Source organism: Dendrobates tinctorius, unplaced genomic scaffold (assembly GCF_039654945.1).
Source record: "Dendrobates tinctorius isolate UK_male_01 unplaced genomic scaffold, ASM3965494v1 ptg000022l, whole genome shotgun sequence".
Taxonomy (NCBI): Eukaryota; Metazoa; Chordata; class Amphibia; order Anura; family Dendrobatidae; genus Dendrobates; species Dendrobates tinctorius.
In genome coordinates, this window is record NW_027361690.1 from 3816474 (window position 1) to 3837060 (window position 20587).

A 20587-nucleotide genomic window follows, 5' to 3' on the forward strand; every position below is an offset into this window, starting at 1 on the left:
TCCCGCAGCCCCTCCAGCAGTATTTCCACCCCACACTACACCGAGTTATAATGGTTTTTTTTTAATAAAAATGCCCATTTGGTTGGTTTCAAACCTTTATTAAAAAATTTTTTTTAACTTTAAAAACAGTAAACAAAAAAAAAAAATTTTTAAATAAAAGTTAAATTATTGTTTACACTGGTTGTCTGTCATTTCTTTCTGCGGCGAACTATGTTTAAAAAAAGGTTAAATACAGGGTATTTAAAAGGTAAAAAGGTATTCAAAACCAGGTATATAACTGTGGGTAAATTTTAGCTTTTTGCCACAGTTGTGTTCCTGGTTGTGTTTGAAGCAAAGTATTTCACCTGAAAAGTTGTGTTTATTGTTGGTGATTTCCTAACAATGTACACAACTTTTGTTAAAAGGTGAAATACTTTGCATAAAACACAACCAGGTACACACCTGTGGCCTAAAGCTAAAAATAGAGACCATGACAAGATAGCCAACTTTGGTTGGCAAAGGTATATACTGTTGGTACAGAAGGTACACAAGTTTGGTTAGGGCACAAATCTTTCACACTCTGTCATCCTGCCAGTGTACTCTGCCTTGAGGTGACATAAAGTATAGTGCAAAATTGTCCCTCATTACTGAAACCGTCACAGAACTTCTAGTGGTAATGTCATGGTAATCTTGCAAGGTGGTTTCTTCAGAGGTGTCCTCAATGGAAATGGGTTCCTTGCAGCTAACAAAATTGTGGAGTACCACGCAAGCTTTGATCACCTCGTCCACAGTTTCTGTCTTGAGGTTGATCGCAGTCAATAGGACCCGCCATTTGGCTGTCAGAATACCAAAGGTACATTCAACCATTCTTCTTGCTCTTGTGAGGCGGTAATTAAAAATGCGTTTTGGTCTTGTCAATCCTCTGCTAGAGTACGGTTTCAAAAGGTGTTCTGACAGCTGGAAGGCTTCATCCCCTACACAGACAAATGGCATAGGTGGACCAGATGTTTGCGGCAGCGGTCTAGGTGGTGGGAACTGGAAGGTGTTTCCATACAGTTTACGCCCCATGGCAGACAGTTTGAAAACTTGAGAGTCATTGGAGCGGCCATAGGCCCCAATATCAACCGCAATAAATTTGTATTCCGCGTCAGCGATGGCCATGAGGACAATTGAAAAATATTTCTTGTAATTGAAATATTCCGATCCCGATCCAGCTGGCTTTACAATGCGGATATGTTTCCCGTCCACAGCGCCCAAGCAGTTGGGAAACTGACATATCTGTTGAAACTTGTCAGCAATTTCAATCCACCTCTCTGTTGTGGGCTCTGGTAAAAGCTCTTCAGCTAAGGAGTCCCACAGTGCACGGTATGTGTACTTCACAATTCCAGATATGGTGGAAATCCCGAGTCTGTACTGGAAATGCAGTGACGAAAGGGATTCTCCAGTTGCAAGAAATCTGTGGGGAATTAAAAAACAATCAATTAGTTTTAAATCACAGCATTACATACCAAAACTCAGCTATAACACTTGGAGATACAAACTACCACCAACAAGATTGCAGTGAAAGTGTGCTCTGATGCGATCACATCCAATAAATGTGGCTTACCTTAAAGTCACCATCAGACGCTCTGCGGGTGAAACAGAGAAGCGGCAATAGGTGTCCGCTTTTCTTATGAGGTGTGCAATGCGCTCCACCAAGTAATCAAAATTCTCCATTTTCATCCGAACATATCCAAAAAATTTATCCGGGTTTCGTCGAAGGTCCATGCAGAGTGTAGAATAGACCCCACGCGTCATTCTCTTGGCTGTGATGGGGTGGATCCACAAACATCATCTACGATGCCTGATGCGCTGCTGTCTCGCTCTCTCCTTCTCCAGAACAATCACCCTCAAACGATTCGCCTCCGCTATAAAATCCGCCAAATTCTTCAAAATATTTCCAATGACAACATCCATTTTCGCCAGTAACTTGCTCTTCTCTCCAACCTGCACTTTCTCCTCTACAACCTGTCAAAGAAGGGCTGTAGGAACATGCTATATATAGTTTTCCAGTAGCCAATCCCGTTCGGAAGGCCACAAGGGTCAATTTTAAAAACCGGATCCGGCGTAATCCGTCGAAAAACGGATAGAAAAACGGATGAACCGGATGAGACGGATCCAGTTTTGTCTGTCAAGAAAAAGACGGATCCGGCAGAAAACCGGATCCGGCACATCAGGTTTTACAAAACATTTGCCGGATCCGGCATTCTGGCACGACGCCGGATCGCGCCTGACGCCGAAAACCTAATGTGTGAAAGTAGCCTAAAAGGTTTCTGATGTAATTGTACTTCTTCAAGAAACCCTTATGCAAGCCAATACATTTATATCATGGACTTCCCTTGGGATATTGAGCTTGCTAAGATTATATGCACATGGTGTAGACGCCGGCATACCACTACTGCATTGGCTGTAGGAAGACACCGGTGGTGCTTTATCTGAAGTATCTTTTCTGATGTATTCCCAGACATTTTTGCTGCCTTTTTATTTTTACCTTATATAATAAAAATGGTAGTGGCTCTGGAGCATGAAGAGACCCCTGAGCATAATAACTTCTCATTTAAATTTTGCCTGATCCGCTCATCTCTAAAGCTTTGTGTAAAATGGATGTAAAATACATGCTGTCATTCCAAAGGATAGTCTAATGAATGGATAATAATTTATTTACGAGATGCATTTGATGTATAGTCCTTGATTCATATAGATATACTTTACAAAAGAAACCTTCAAAAATGATGCTATTTTCTTAAACTAACCATTTTATCCAAATGCCATTTTACTTAACGTACCGTATCTCTAAGATCCCACTAGCTTGTTTTCTGCAGTGACTGATAATAGCTGGGCCGCCTTACCTTTTCTATTGCTCTGCTCCACCTTTCTTTTGCAATGCTACTTGTGAAAACCGCATCTTCATTCCTAAGGGAAAGAAACTTATATTTATTCGGCAAACAAATAGCTATTCTGTATAATCTGGTTTTTCTAAATTATCGTACAACCATTGGAGTAATACAATGCTTTAACCTTTATATAAATGCCATTTTTGAATCAGCAGTAAAGCTAGAGTTTTATTTTGCTTTTGTCATACTACAGTTTCCTTCAAAGAATGAAACTATACAGAATAATAGTGACAATCTGATTTTGTCACTTGATCACATTAATACAGGGGGCAGGACTTCACCCTGTATTAAGGGCACATAACACAATTGCAAAAGCCTTTATTAAACAATGTGATCATATCAACCATATTAGGTGAGCAATTTTCCAATTGCTAAAAAAAATATTCTACACGGTGATAAAGATTAGTGTATACAATTAAATGATATTTATATATAATAAGCGCATACATACTGTAAGTAAAACAGTTTTTCAAACATAAGTAATGTATGTAATAGTGGATAAAATTACATTAGAAGGTTGGAACCAACTTTTCTTAAAATGTATTTCATTAATCATATGATGCAGATTTGTAATGTATTTTAATATACAGTATATTTATTTTAACTGCCGTCCAGTTTGCAATTTTTGCTGTTGCTGTACCCCATAAACAGTACTGATCATGTGCTATTTCTCATCATGCTGTGGGAATCATCTACCATGGATATACACTCACTGGCCACTTTATTAGGTACACCATGCTAGTAAGGGGTTGGACCCCCTTTTGCCTTCAGAACTGCCTCAATTCTTCGTGGCAGAGATTCAACAAGGTGCTGGAAGCATTCCTCAGAGATTTTGGACCATATTGACATGATGGCATCACACAGTTGGCGCAGATTTGTCGGCTGCACATCCCTGATGCGAATCTCCCGTTCCACCACATCCCAAAGATGCTCTATTGGATTGAGATCTGGTGACTGAGGAGGCCATTTGAGTACAGTAAACTCATTGTCATGTTCAAGAAACCAATCTGAGATGATTCGAGCTTTATGACATGGCGCATTATCCTGCTGAAAGTAGCCATCAGATGTTGGGTACATTGTGGTCATAAAGGGATGGACATGGTCAGCAACAATACTCAGGTAGGCTGTGGCGTTGCAACGATGCTCAATTGGTACCAAGGGGCCCAAAGCGTGCCCAGAAAAAATTCCCCACACCATGACACCACCACCACCAGCCTGAACCGTTGATACAAGGCAGGATGGATCCATGCTTTCATGTTGTTTATGCCAAATTCTGACCCTACCATCCGAATGTCGCAGCAGAAATCGAGACTCATCAGACCAGGCAACGTTTTTCCAATCTTCTACAGTCCAATTTCGATGAGCTTGTGCAAATTGTAGCCTCAGTTTCCTGTTCTTAGCTGAGAGGAGTGGTACCCAGTGTGGTCTTCTGCTGCTGTAGCCCATCTGCCTCAAAGTTCGACGCACTGTGCGTTCAGAGATGTTCTTCTGCCTACCTTGGTTGTAACGGGTGGCAATTTGAGTCACTGTTGCCTTTCTATCAGCTCGAACCAGTCTGCCCATTCTCCTCTGACCTCTGGCATCAACATGGCATTTCCGGCCACAGAACTGCCGCTCACTGGATTTTTTTTCTTTTTCGGACAATTCTCTGTAAACCCTAGAGATGGTTGTGCGTGAAAATCCCAGTAGATCAGCAGTTTCTGAAATTCTCAGACCAGCCCTTCTGGCACCAACAATCATGCCACGTTCAAAGGCACTCAAATCACCTTTCTTCCCCATACTGATGCTCGGTTTGAACTGCAGGAGATTGTCTTGACCATGTCTACATGCCTAAATGCACTGAGTTGCCGCCATGTGATTGGCTGATTAGAAATTAAGTCTTAACACACAGTTGGACAGGTGTACCTAATAAAGTGGCCAGTGAGTGTATGTGTGCACCAGTCCCCAAGTTTCTCCCAATACAGAGTCTCTGTACATACATGGCTTTTACTGCCCACGCTGTGAAATTGATGCACGTGCAACAGAAGTTACACGATGGATGATTAGACACATCTACTGTAAATGTCACAAAGTAATACACATGTGCATTAGATGACCCACTAGGGTACCATGTTGCTTAGAAATTAACTGGAGCAGTACATGGAGAGAGAGCACTGGTTATGGATGGTAAATAAAGAAATATATCAGTAGAGTTTAGCTCAGAATTCAAAATAAAGCTATTTAGAATTTAACATTACATCATTTCTCATTGGGTTGGTCCCAATTATTATCACAAATTCCTCCCCAATGACTCCCATTTAGAGTTTAAATTGAGGGGATTTTAGTGGCAGACCTGTCACACAGTGACGGATGTATCATAGAGCTGGCACTGACAAAGAAAGATGGGTGATTTTGGGAAGTCTTTTATTGATGGATGCCAGACCACTTGGCAGGTCTTAAATTGTCTACTGGTCATTGACAACATAATTTGCATAACAAAGTTATTTTTTCTTTTCAAAAAACTGACTGTAAAAATGCATTCATATGCTTATAAGTGTACTGCTCAGCATCGATATCAGTTTTATAAGGAAACATTTGGTAACAGACATCCTACCAGGAATTTTATTTGCTCACATGTACTGTACATATACATTACTTAGAATATTTTATTTTCAAATGTAACATAGCAGTCTGATTTTCAAGCCAACTGAGATTAAGTTAGTTCAACAAACACTTTAAAGGGAACCTGTCAGCAGGATTGTGCTGAGTAACCTACTGACAGTGTCAGGTCGGCACCGTTATACTGATTACAATGATGCCTATGTTGATGAAATCCATCTTGTGGTTGCTGTTTAATCTTTATTATCAGTTGGGATTGGAGAAGCAGGAAGCTCATCTGCATATTTCCGGTGCATTCTGGGAAGAGGAGAAGAGTCGCCTTAAGCTGATCGATCACTGGGACTTGCCGGGTCTCGCTGTTTGAGGACTTTGCAAAACCAGGGATTGGAGAAGCAGGAAGCTTCCACCCATCATAGCCTGCATCAGCAATATGGAAGAGAAGAAAATCCACATGGTCACCTGCAACACATGCTACATGTTTACGGATCTTCCGGCCCAAAAACTCAACTTTACCAGTCAGAAGTGCAAACTTGTTGCCCTCTTAGAGGAAAAGGTACAGGGAGTGGAAGAAAGAATAGCAACATTGAAGGTAATTAAAGAACATCAGGACTTCTTGGATGAAGAAGCAACCATTCAGAATACGGAAAGTGAGAAAAGCTTCAGAGCACATACAGAGGCTGCAAAGTAGAGCCATGTGACGAAAAGAAGCAAACGAATCAAGTGGTCATCACCACCCACACAGCTTAGCAACCAATATGAAGCCCTCATGCTGGAGAACGAAAATGGCACAGCTCAGGATCATACCGTATCTACAAGAGAAGACACACTATCAACAAAAGTTACTCTGTCAACAAAAGCGGAAACAAATGACACTCAAAAACACTCACGAGCAACAAGCAGTGCATCCGGAAAGAAAAGAAGAGTGGTAGTTGTGGGCGACTCACTACTAAGAGGCACGGAGGCAACTATCTGCAGGCTGGACATAACCGCACGAGAAGTATGCTGCCTCCCAGGAGCAAAAATCAAGGATGTGGCCAACAGGATACCAACTATCCTCAAATCCAAGGATGACTACCATTTTCTACTGATACATGTAGGCACAAGCGACACGGCAAGAAATGACCTACCATCTATCTGCGAAGACTTTGAAATTCTGGGGAAGAAAATAAAGGAACGGAACGTACAGGTTGTTTTCTCATCAATCCTCCCAGTCGATGGCCATGGCATCAGAAGATGGAATAGGATACTAGAGGTGAACAACTGGCTACGACGGTGGTGCAGGCAGCAAGGATTTGGATTCTTGGACCATGGCGTGAATTACCTCTACGATGGACTTCTCGCAAGAGAAGGGATACACCTCCTAAAACCTGGGAAGCACACATTCGCCAGAAGACTTGCCACACTCATCAGGAGGGCTTTAAACTAGAAGAAGAGGGGATGGGAGGAAAAACAGCAGACAAGAACATGCAGTAGAAGGACAAACTAATCAAGGATACTAGATGTGGTGAAGAGGACCCAAGACGGTACTCAGAAGGAAGCTAAGAAAAAGGAAGCAAAACTTCTTTCCTGCATGCTGACCAATGCAAGAAGCCTGACCAATAAGATTGAAGATCTGAAGTTGGTAATGTATGAGGAAAAATACAACATAGTAGGAATAACTGAGACATGGTTAGACGACAGCTATGACTGGGCGGCTAACTTGCAAAGATATGATTTGTTTAGGAGGGATCGTAAAAAAAGGAAAGGGGGTAGAGTCTGTCTACATATAAAGTCCACTTTAAAGCCCACACTAAGAGAAGATATACAAGAGGGAAATGAAGAGGTGGAGTCTCTATGGGTGGAGATACAAGGAGAGAAAAGTAATAAAATCCTCATAGGGGTTTGTTATAAGCCACCAAATATAACAAACCACTGAAAATGTATTATTGAAACAAATAGACAAAGCAGCAAATCACAATGAAGTGATTATTATGGGGGACTTCAACTACTCCGACATAGACTGGGAAACTGAAACATGCGTATCTCAGAAAGGAAACCAATTTCTGTCAGTGACCAAGGATAATTATCTGTCACAACTTGTGCAGGGCCCAACTAGATGGACAGCCCTTTTGGACTTAATTTTAAGCAACAGGACAGATAGAATAACAGAAGTACGAGTCAATGGGCACCTAGGGAACAGTGACCACAATATAATACAATTCCACTTGTCCTTCAGTAAGGTGCCCTGGAAGGGGGTTACGGAAACGCTGAATTTCAGGAAAGCAAAGTTTGATCAGCTTAGAGAGGACCTTCGCCGAATTGATTGGGACAATGTCCTCAAAAATAGGAGCACAGAAAATAAATGGGAAATATTTAAATCAGTTTTACACACCCACTGCGAGCTAGCCATACCGTACAGAAATAAAAGGGCTAGGAACAGGAGAACACCAATGTGGCTAAATAAGGATGTAAAAAGGGCAATAAATAACAAGAACAAGACATTTAGGAAGCTAAAACAAGAAGGCAATGAAGAAGCATTAAAAAGTTATAGAGAAAAAAATAAAATGTGTAAAAAACAAATACATTTAGCAAAAGTGTAAACTGAGAGACTCATTGCTAAGAAAAGTAAAACAAACCCCAAACTATTCTTTAATTATATAAACAGTAAAAAGATTAAAATTGATGGTGTCGGCCCTTTAAAGAACAATGAGGGTGAAATCATAGAGAACGATGTGGGAAAAGCAAATGTTTTAAATACTTTTTTCTCAACAGTGTTCACACAGGAAAAGGATTTGCCAGGGGAAATGCAGAGTGATAATGTAAACTCCCCATTAAGTATTACCTGCCTAACCCAGGAAGAAGTGCAGAACCGCCTTAGTAAGATTAAAATTGACAAATCACCAGGCCCTGATGGCATTCACCCTCGGGTATTAAGGGAGCTAAGTAATGTGATAGACAGGCCTCTATTTCTTATATTTAAAGACTCTATAGAAACAGGGTCTGTTCCTTTTGATTGGCGGCAAGCAAATGTGGTACCAATATTCAAAAAGGGGTGTAAAAGGGAACCTGGAAACAATAGGCCGGTAAGCTTAACATCTGTTGTGGGTAAAATTTTTGAAGGGTTTCTAAGGGATACCATTATGGAATATCTCAATGTTAATAAATGTTTAAATCCATATCAACATGGATTTATGAAGGATCGCTCCTGTCAAACTAACCTGATCAGCTTCTATGAGGATGTAAGCTCTCAAATGGACCAAGGAGAATCATTGGATGTCATTTATCTCGACTTCTCTAAAGCATTTGACGCTGTCCCACACAAAAGATTGGCAAGTAAGATGAGAAAGCTTGAGCTAGGGGAAAATGTGTGTAGATGGGTAGGTAGCTGGCTTAGTGATAGAAAACAAAGAGTGGTTATTAATAGTGCATACTCAGATTGGGCTAGGGTTACTAGTGGGGTACCACAGGGTTCTGTATTGGGCCCCCTACTATTTAATATATTTATTAATGATCTAGTGGATGGCTTACACAGTAAAATATCAGTATTTGCAGATGATACAAAACTATGTAAGGTAGTTAACACAAAGGAGGACAGTTTGCAACTACAGACAGATTTGAGTAAATTGGAGAATTGGGCTGAAATATGGCAAATGAGCTTTAACACAGATAAGTTTAAGGTTATGCACATGGGAAGGAGAAACAGATGCTATAATTACTTACTTAATGGGAAACTGCTGGGGAAATCAGACATGGAAAAAGACTTGGGCATCTTAGTCAATAAGAAGCTAAATTGGAGTGCCCAGTGTCAGGCAGCTGACACCAAAGCAAATAGGGTCATGGGATGCATTAGAAGAGGTCTGGGGACACGAGATGAAAACATAATTCTCCCTCTGTACAAATCACTCGTCAGACCACACTTGGAGTATTGTGTGCAATTTTGGACGCCGGTGCTCAAGAAAGACATTACTGAACTTGAAAGGGTTCAAAGGCGGGCTACTAAAATGATAAATGGAGTTGATTCACTACAATACCCAGAAAGGTTGTCAAAATTAGGTCTATTTACTCTAGAAAAGAGAAGACTTAGGGGAGACTTAATATATCTTCAAGTATATCAGAGGGCAATACAGAGATCTCTCCAATGAACTGTTTGTACCAAGGACTGTGACAAGAACAAGGGGGCATTCTCTTCGTTTGGAGGAAAGACAATTTCTGCACCAGCATAGAAGAGGGTTCTTCACGGTAAGAGCAGTGAGGCTCTGGAATTCTCTTCCTGAGGAAGTGGTGATGGCCAACTCACTGAATGAATTTAAGAAAGGAATGGATGCTTTTCTTGTGAGTAACAGTATAGAAGCTTACGAATAACAGAATATTATAGGTAGATGTTGTCCCAGCTTAGGGGAAGGAATTTTTTTTTTTGGAGAAAATTGGCTTCTACTCTGTGGGTTTTTTGCCTTCCCCAGGATCAACAATGCAGAAGAGCTGCACTAAAAATAGGCTGAACTAGATGTACATAAGGTCTTCCTTCAGCCTTCAAAACTATGTTACTATGTAGTTATTTTAATCAGTATAACGGCGCCGACCTTACACTATCTGTATGTTACTCAGCACAATCCTGCTGACCGGTTCTCTTTAAGAACAAATAATCTGCAGCGCATAGGCACAATCCTACAGGTTGGTATTTTGTGAACTAATATACTACATTTTTACTAAATGGCTTCCTGAAGTCTAGACCAAGAGACAAAATCGAAGTGCATGCGACACTCAATAGCCTAGCCTCAATAAAAAAAAAAAAGAGGTCTAATATGACAGATCTCTTCAAATAGTGCTTCAAAGATAATATAACTCAATTGGTAACACAAAGGGTAAAGGGCTTAATAGCAGATTCTGCTTTCATGTATGATGTGGTAGAGAAATTTCATTTGATAACACAGACAGAAAACTATTTTGGTGCTAAAAGTGTCAAACAATACAATGCATCTGGTCCAATGAAGTGGAAAATGCATCTGTGAGGATTTACTGTGTCGTTTTTGTAGGAATCTATATATATATATATATATATATATATATATATAATTGCATTAGAATGTTCATCATCCACTTCCGTCTGTATGTCCTCGAATCCCATAATTCACCGTGCCGACCGGAAGTACGCCGAATGCCATATTGGAATACCCAAGTGATGGGTATTCCAATATGGCACCCGCTAGTGGTACCAGGCTCTTGCGCAGTACCACCAGTGGACCCCCCCGCCACTGGACCCCCCGCCGCATCCCGCAGCTGCCTGCCCACCCACCTCTGTGCAGTCACAGCCGACAGGATAGACCGCAGCTTGTGCTGGAGATGGGGCGCCGCATCCCATCTCCACCACAGGCCGCAAGCCACGGTCTTTCCTGCCGGCTGGGACTGCACGGAGGTGGGTGGGCAGGCAGCTGTGGGACAAACACACATGTACTCACACACCCACACGTAGTCACACACGCACTCACACACACGTACACACACACGTACTCTCACACACACATACTCTCACACACGCACATGTACTCACAAACACACGTACTCTCACACGTACTCACATACACACGTACTCACACACATGTACTCACACACACACATACACACACATGTACTTTCACACACATGTACTCACACACACGTGGGGGAGGGGGGAGAGACAGCCACGACCCCCAGCACCACAGAGCTGCCCCCATCGTGATGTCACTGCCCTCCCATATTATATATATATGTGTTTTGAAGAATATTTCCTTTGAAAACAATGTGTAAATGGCGTATAGAAATCAATGGCTGGAGGGAAGTTACCTTTTCTCCTTGAATGTACCTACTAAGCACACTTGGTCAGGGTCTGGGCAGGCAAGGGTGGCTGAGCATAAGACTGTCAGTTTCAAACAGAAAACTGGCATGTACAGGCGCATACTAAGAGTAGCCATCTCTATACATAATTACAAGAAGTAAAGTTGCACTCTGTAGTGATATAGCATGTAACCATGAAATAAATTAAATTTGAATTGCATTAGTGCTCCAGAGAATAAGAAAAAAATAAGATGCTTAGTACATAATTTGGCCAATTCGTTCATGCCCAGCAGCCAGCGACAAGGCCATTTGAATTTAACAATCTTTTCCACATCATACATGCATTCTAACCAAGCACAAACTTGGACATTAGATTTTCACTTGATTTCAGATTATCCCTTTTAATTATTATATAAAGCAGATAACAGAGTTACAATTGGCAAAAATGTCACTTACATTGGTTGGTTACATTCATTCCCTTATTCTTATTCCTCATTTCTCATTAGTGTAATTGCTCCACTTACAAGTAGGGGTGTTCCCATTAGAGAGAAGCTAAATTGCATAAATCAGATTCTTAATGTCTTGCTTTCAGCCTTCAGAACACTACTTCGAATTTGAGAATACTAGCTATTACAAAAACAATGAGCGGTCTAAAGCGGGTCAGAGAAACATGCATCATGCACAACTTACAAATATCAATTAATCACGGATTATGATATTTTTTAATCATAAAAAATATTTGAGACAGCTGTTACAACTACTTAACTTAATATTGCTCTGAATTTAAAAAAGCATTGCTAATAACTGGATATTATAAATATTCCTAAACTGTTTTATATTTTTCCAAAAGAAACCAATGATAAAGTCCAATACAGTAAGAACCGCCAGATGTGGAGCAAAGAGCAGAACCGCAGAATGCGGAGCAAAGACCAGAACGGCAGGATACGGAGCAAAGAGCAGAAGGAGTGAACACAAGGATACAAACAGCAGAATAGGGAATGCTGCAGACAGGGATATAAACGAAGACAGGTATAAGACTTCGTTCAGACCTGGTTATGTACGGGTACAGGTATAGAACTCAGTAAGGACAAGGACGGACACGGGGCAAGTACAGGACAGAGGTTTCAGGCCTGAGTATGCAGCCCTCAGGCAGGCGGAAAACAAGACAGGACATAGCAGGACAGGACCTGGCAACTCAGTAGCCAAAGACAGATTGAAAGAGCTTGTTGCACAGGCATCCCCCAATGGGTGGGGGATACCTTAAGTACCTGATGCCTCTTGGCAATTGGCTGGGGACAACTTAGGAGAGTGTACACATTCTCTATAAGACCCAGGAAGTGCCAGCACCGCTGCCCTAAGCAAACAGCCAGGAAATATGCAAACAGCAGGCAGGAGACATGAGGCTCACAGCATGGAGCAGACAGAGAGCATAACTCACAGCATAGCCTGGAGGGGTAAGTAAGATGATGTATCTGCCTGGTGGGAGATGGAAAACCATGCAGTGATGCCGGCAGGGTTGTTACAGGATTCTTGGGATCGTGGGTGCCTTAACACCCAGTGATCGGAAAGCTATGAAAGAAGAAAATTGTCCAGCTCCAAGATGTAGTGAAAAAATAAAATTCCTTTTATTCACTTCAATCCATACAATTACGAGGTTAAAATGGCAGCACAGAAGATACAAATGCTTGTGTTCTCAACGTTGAGAATGCAAGCATTTGTATCTTCTGTGCTGGCATTTTAACCTCGTAATTGTATGGATTGAAGTGAATAATAGGAATTTTATTTTTTCACTACATCATGGAGCTGGACAATTTTCTTCTTTCATTGTGCAACTCAAGAGCCCTGACATGGATGTTCAAGATGCTTTCTCTGGTGAGCTGGGTTTTTATTTGAATTTATTGGAAAGCCATCCCTTGTCCCAAGGATAACAGATAACATCTAAACTTGAGAACACCCCATGAAGTTGGCAACAAAAAATTGTGGGGTTTTGGGTGGAAATCTTCAATGTATGGTTCTATAATGGTGGAAGAAGGAAGAACACTAAATAATATCGTGGATATAAGAATAATAATTTTATTTCTATAGCACCAACATATTCCACAGGATTTTACATTATAGAGGGGACTTCTACAGACAATAGACATTACAGCATACAAATAAACACATAGGTATTGTCACGATCCAGGTTGGATCTGACAGATTAAATGCACAAAGTAACCTTTTTTTTTCCCTTGGCTGTGTGCCAAAGGTGGTTTTGCCCCCGGTGGCCATAAGGGCCATTGCACTGTGATTTCAGTTGTAGTTTTCTCCCCCGGTGGCCATTAGGGTCATTGCACTTTGGTTACCTTAGTTTGTGCACGTAATTATGTAACAGGTGTGGTAGCTCTATAAGAGAGTATCAGGTGTGTTAATCACTGATAGTGATAAGTTTCTCATTTGCAAGCTAGCCTGGGTAAAGAATGGAGCTGAAGGAGAGTCACGGGCAGCTCAGTCAGAGTGCTGGAGTAGCAGCTATGGTGTCTGCAAGGAGGGCTGGCATGGATTGGTGGAGTGTCAGCTATGGTGTCTGCAAGGAGCGCTGGCATTGCTTGGTGGAGTCGCAGCTATGGTGTAGAGCTGCACTCAGAATGCTGGACTCGGTTGCGGAAAGCTGAACTCAAAATGTTGGACTCTTTGGCAGAAAAGCTGGACTCATTTGCTGGACTCTGTTCCTGGACAGCTGCACGCAGGTGTGGACTCTGTTTGCTCCAAGGCTGCACTATGGTGCTGAGAAGATCCGTTTCTGGACAGTGCACCCAGATGTCGGACACGGTGGAGGAAAAGATGCACGCAGGTGGTGGGCTCTGTTGCTGGGAGCGTAAGCAACAGAGCAAAGCTAAGTGGTTTTCCCCTGTTTTGCCACTTTTCCTTATGTGTGTTTTGTGCAGTGGTGGGATTAGTTTCCGCACTGACCAATTCCCTAGTGAGGGTTTAGGTGCAGGGCGAGTCAGGGTTTTTAGTTTCCTGATCGGCGCCCAGTGCGGAACCGACCTAGGGAACGTTAGGAGTGTAGAGACACTGACTCAGGGGAGTGCAGGAGGTCTCCACGTCCCCCGTTCCAGATCGCAGGCCCACCATTGTTATTGTTACCCAGGTTTTCCCTATTCCCTTGTCTTATTGTATCAGTTACCGGCCTGCTGGCCGCGTCACTCAGGACGGGGCACGTGACAGGTATAAACGGATACCAAGAGGAGTGAGGGCCCTGCTAGCAAGCTTACAATCTATAGGGAAAAATGGGAGACATGAAAGGTGGATGGTAACAATTGCTTTTATTGTTCGGACCAGCCATAGTGTAAGAACCGGGTGTTCCTGTAATGCTGCATGAACCAGATAACAGTCTAAATATGTAACAGTACAGACACAGAGGGCTATTAAATGCATAAAGCATGTGAGAACATGATACGAGGAACCTGGTTTTGGTAAAAAATTTTGAATGAGCCACACAGGGATATTTAGGTTAATGCATTGAAGTGATAGGCCAGTCTGAACAAATGCATTTTTAGAGCACGCTTAAAACTGTAAGGATTGGGGATTAATCGTATTAACCTGGGTAGTGCATTACAAAGAATTGGCGCAGCACGTGAAAAGTCTTGGAGACGGGAGTTGGAGGTTTTGATTATTGAGGATGTTAACTTCAGGTCATTAGCAGAATGGAGGGCACGGGTAGGGTGGTAGGCTGAGACAAGGGAGATGTAGGATGGTGCTGAGCCATGGAGTGCTTTGTGGGTGAGGGTAATAAGTTTATACTGAATTCTGGAGTGGATGGGTAACCAGTGTAAGGACTGGCACAAGGTAGAGGCATCAGTATAACGATTGTTGAGGAATATGATCCTGGCTGCAGCATTCAGGATGGATTGGAGAGGAGAGAGTTTGGTAAGAGGGAGACCGATTAGTAGAGAGTTACAATAGTCCAGACGAGAATGAATAAGTGAAACAGTAAGAGTTTTTGCAGAGTTGAAAGTAAGAAAGGGTCGCATTCTAGAAATGTTTTTGAGGTACAGGTAACAAGAGCGATCCAGTGATCGGATGTGGGGAGTGAATGAAAGCTCGGAAACAAGTATGACCCCAAGACAGTGGGCATGTTTTAGTCTAGCTTCATATGACCTAAGAAAGTATGGGCTTCACGCAGTACTAGCAGATGTACTTATATCAGCAGCTGAGCAAAAGACACAAGAAAAGTGCTCCCTAGTGGTTCTATTACTGAGGATTTCAGATGTTCTTCTGCAAGCCAACTACGTCTTGTTTAGTCTAGGTTCTTATTTTATTTCATAGTAAAATACATTTTTATATAGCTGGTAGCTTATAGAAAGAGAATAAAGTAAATCAGCCACAAAAATATACGCTACGCTATTTTATAGCACAAGCATAAGAAATACTTTGTTTACTTAAAAGGGAACCTGACATGAGATGGGGTATATAGACATCAAAGATCGGGTTCCCAACTGTGGAATTCCCTCCATAGGTCGGAACATACACAATGCTGTCATAATTATTTGTTTCATATTTGCCATAATTATTGTTTTATCTTGTAGAAATGCCACTGATCTCTTGATTCTGGTATTGTTTTCCTTTGTTCTCACATCTCTCTGTTCAAGAGATATGGCTCCATTTTCCCTATTTATAGATCTAGTATTTTTAACTATCTGGGTGTGATCCTCAAAAAGATTCCCATAGTGCTGGGGTGCCTAATTTTGTGGATGTGGGCCCATGATGTGTGGCTTGCAGCTGTCAGCTTGGTGCAATTGTACCAAGTCTAGCAAAAAGCTATGAAGAACTGGTCTCCAGATGGTGACTTTTGTGATGAGTCCCGCACAGACGAGCAGATCTGTTGGTGCATTTGTTGACCTTGGAAGCGGAGACAAAATAATTGAATGCTTAACTGTTGATAGGATGATATTGCCAGAAGGAGTAATGTGGTGGGAGTTTTTGATGCAAATAAATGATGAAAGAGGTAAAGTGGGAACCCCCTGAATGTAAGTATTCTGCCTCAGTGGGATTTCTGAGGCGAAGTTTAGTCTTTCACTATACCAATAATCGGGGCACTAGGTATCATTGCTTTGAGGCAGGGGAAGGCGGGAGCTTGATTTCATTGCACAGGGGGCTCTGGATGTAGCTTTCACGGTAAGAAAGGGTGAGGATCACAGAAATAGAGTGTACATGAAGATTACACCCACTTGGATAGCAAGAGTATATTTTCATACAGGGAACAGGAGTCCATATCTCATGAATGAAGAGGAACAGAAACAATAGAAATAATAATGACAGATTCAGGGAATTACAAAATTCAAAATTACATTTTTATGCCAAGTGTCAGTTAAAGCTTGCTTAACGAGGGCCTATTTTCACACAGCAAAGATCCCTTGTGCTTTTTTTCCTGAGCTTCACACTCGACATATTTTAAAAGACCCTAAATCAGTAAGCCGCACTGCAAATTTTCTCTTTTAATTTTGCTCTTCATTTTATTATGTAACACCTACAGTACTATTAATAGCATCCAATAACTTTAAATAAACAGCCAACATGTCATGTAACCACAACTAGCTTAAAGTGAAAATAAGCAGAAATACGCAAAGTGAGATCAACAGAACAACAAATGATGCCAAAAACTGAACAGAAGCAAAAATCTGTTTTATACAAAGAAGAAATATCCAGCACAATGAACAGTCAAGAACACAACTCTGAATGTACACAGAATTTGGCTGTATGTTTAGAGACATTTTCGTTGCATATTGCCTTGCCATTATTTTATGTGGCAATGTACAGTGTTGCCAAAATGTAATTTAATTAAACATGTGTTGAACATGAGCATGCAAATATGTAGCTGGACATGATATGACACATCCACACAGCAATTCTCATAGCCGACAAATAATTTAGTCAGTGATTTTTTTTTTTTTTACTGAGAACAGGAGAAAATTCCTTTAAAGTGGCTGTCACTTACAAATTTACAAAGCCCTGATTTGGGACAGGAAACCTTCTTATTTTTACACCTGGAAGCCTATCTCTAATTCACAATAGTTGTAAATCTCTGGCTTTCTGTTGTCACTAAAGTCTATCTGTACAGATGGCATTTTGCCCAATAATACACCAAGAATCTCTCAACTGAAGAGTATAGATAAAGTCTTATGGCCTCAGGAAAACAGAGCAAGATACTGAACAATTGGATTTTTTGATGAAACAGCATCTTAGATTTGTGTTTGCTACTGCATTCAGCAAAAGTAAATAGGAACAAAAGCAATTCCTCTGCTTACATTAGGTTTGGGGTATATATTTTGATGTATAAGCCAAGAACAACAATGATGGCAAATGTAACCATCAATGGAGTCCAAAAGGATGTCGCTTCAACCTTCAATCCCTTTTTTGAGGTGTAACGGGGCCCAGGGGGGTAGTCGTGGCTGCTGGTGGTTGCTCTGTCACACCCTGGTCTCCCACCACATACACACAATGTCCCTTCCACAGCATACCTTTTTGTCCATTTTCTTGTCAATCAGGGTCCTCTATGGTCTGCTGGGGATCTTGTTCTTGAAGACCCATATAAAGACAGGCAGAGTGAAGTTCCAATTTAAAACAATTTTACTCCGTTCTTTTCTCAGCTTGTCCACATTGGTCACAGGTGCAACACGGGATCCTTCATACATCATAGCCCTTCCTCTCCCTGTGCTGTTCCTCAATTCTCCAGGAATATCACAGGGTTGTACCATTGCCTTCGATACAGCAGCATTCCGTCTGGCCAGCCTAACTTTCTTCAGGAGTTCCATGTCCGCTTTGCCCTGGACATTTAGGCATCTACCTGTGTAGTTTACTGCAACCATGTTGAAGCTGCCCTATTTTCCTTCTCCTCCCAAATGACCATTGCTCATAGGTCCTGGACGAGCTGGGCTCCTCTCCTTCAAACGTTACGTGGCACAACTGCTATGTCCAGGCTCCCAGGCCCTACTAACTAAATGCAGGAAATCCTTTTATCTTACCCCAGTTGACCCATCCTAAATTAACTAAATCCTACAAGTCTTTCTAATTCCTAACATGCTCTATTATGCTCCCCCTCTAGTGGGCTAGTCTAAGTACTATACTTTCCCTATACTTCTATATCCACAATACATTACACCATATAGCAGTATTATAACACATGTCAAATATACATTACATGTTCAAATAAGCAGCTTTACAGGGACGTGTTCAGGAAGTGTAGGGGACAAATCAGTCTCTATACCCCCTTACAGAGGCATGGAATAATTTGATGACTGATGAATGATGGATGACTATAAAATATAGTATTTCTAAATAATGTCTTTTTATTAGACAGTATAATATAAAGGGAATGTACTGTAGTTTATTCTGTTTTTGATGAGACTTAAGATACTAGACATTCTGAAATTTATGTCATATTTTGCAACCAGCCCAGATAGTCAAGATAGACGCAAGATCATTAACCCCTTCCCACTGGAGCACATTTTTGCGTTTGTTTTTCACTCCCATTCTTCCTAGAGCCATAACTTTTTTAATTTTCAATCAATATGGCCATGTGAGGGCTTGCTTTTTGTGGGATGAGTTGTACTTTTGAACATTGTGACACCATTGGTTTTACCATATCGTGTACTCAAAAACAGGAAAAAAATTCCAAGTGAGGTGATATTGCAAAAAAAGTACAATTCCACAATTCAAGAGGGCAGAGAAGTACTCCTGCACAGGAGCGCGATGCAAACTAGATTGTGTGGATGACAAAGGGACGCATCATCCACATAAATCAAGCTGGAGTACGGTGATCGTAAGATGATTGGAGGTGCCGGACCATGACCAGTGACACTCCTCAGACCGAACCGCCCTGCAGGTGAGTATAATAAAAGGTCTTTTTCTTCTCTTACAGGTCAGATTGGGGGCAGATTTACAGCGTTATAGAATGCTATATATCAGCCCTGAAAGGTGGTGGCCTTACTTCACATTGGCCAAACCTGGTGACAGGTTCGCTTTAATGAGATTCTGGTGCTCTGGGCAGTCTGTGGTGATCTGATTAGATATTCATCTGTATGACTTCCGGCAGGTCACTAATCCCTCAATGACCTGTCCCCTGTTTTACATACTGCATATTATATTGTGTGGTTAAAAACAGACAAACAAAAAACATTCATCAAATGGCGCCAGCGGTGGCACCTGCGCTGTTGCATGATATGCTACCTAATATGCACATATACACTCACTGGCCACTTTATTAGGTACACCTGTCCAACTGTGTGTTAAGACTTAATTTCTAATCAGCCAATCACATGGCAGCAACTCAGTGCATTTAGGCATGTAGACATGGTCAAGACAATCTCCTGCAGTTCAAACCGAGCATCAGTATGGGGAAGAAAGGTGATTTGAGTGCCTTTGAACGTGGCATGATTGTTGGTGCCAGAAGGGCTGGTCTGAGTATTTCAGAAACTGCTGATCTACTGGGATTTTCACGCACAACCATCTCTAGGGTTTACAGAGAATGGTCCGAAAAAGAAAAAAAAACCAGTGAGCGGCAGTTCTGTGGCCGGAAATGCCATGTTGATGCCAGAGGTCAGAGGAGAATGGGCAGACTGGTTCGAGCTGATAGAAAGGCAACAGTGACTCAAATTGCCACCCGTTACAACCAAGGTAGGCAGAAGAGCATCTCTGAACGCACAGTGCGTCGAACTTTGAGGCAGATGGGCTACAGCAGCAGAAGACCACACTGGGTACCACTCCTCTCAGCTAAGAACAGGAAACTGAGGCTAAAATTTGCACAAGCTCATCGAAATTGGACAGTAGAAGATTGGAAAAACGTTGCCTGGTCTGATGAGTCTCGATTTCTGCTGCGACATTCGGATGGTAGGGTCAGAATTTGGCGTAAACAACATGAAAGCATGGATCCATCCTGCCTTGTATCAACGGTTCAGGCTGGTGGTGGTGGTGTCATGGTGTGGGGAATTTTTTCTTGGCACTCTTTGGGCCCCTTGGTACCAATTGAGCATCGTTGCAACGCCACAACCTACCTGAGTATTGTTGCTGACCATGTCCATCCCTTTATGACCACAATGTACCCAACATCTGATGGCTACTTTCAGCAGGATAATGCGCCATGTCATAAAGCTCGAATCATCTCAGATTGGTTTCTTGAACATGACAATGAGTTCACTGTACTCAAATGGCCTCCTCAGTCACCAGATCTCAATCCAATAGAGCATCTTTGGGATGTGGTTGAACGGGAGATTCACATCAGGGATGTGCAGCCGACAAATCTGCGC

The 20587-nt window shown here is 41.8% G+C and overlaps 1 protein-coding gene across 1 annotated transcript in view; it reads right to left on the reverse strand.

Moving 5' to 3' along the window:
* The window catches only part of LOC141084023 (protein unc-13 homolog B-like), a 261975-nt gene that overhangs the window by 4749 nt on the left and 236639 nt on the right, over positions 1–20587 (reverse strand). The window contains exon 7 of the mRNA XM_073568402.1: positions 2868–2931. Coding sequence (XP_073424503.1) covers positions 2868–2931 — 64 coding nt within the window. The remainder of the gene's footprint in view (positions 1–2867; positions 2932–20587) is intronic.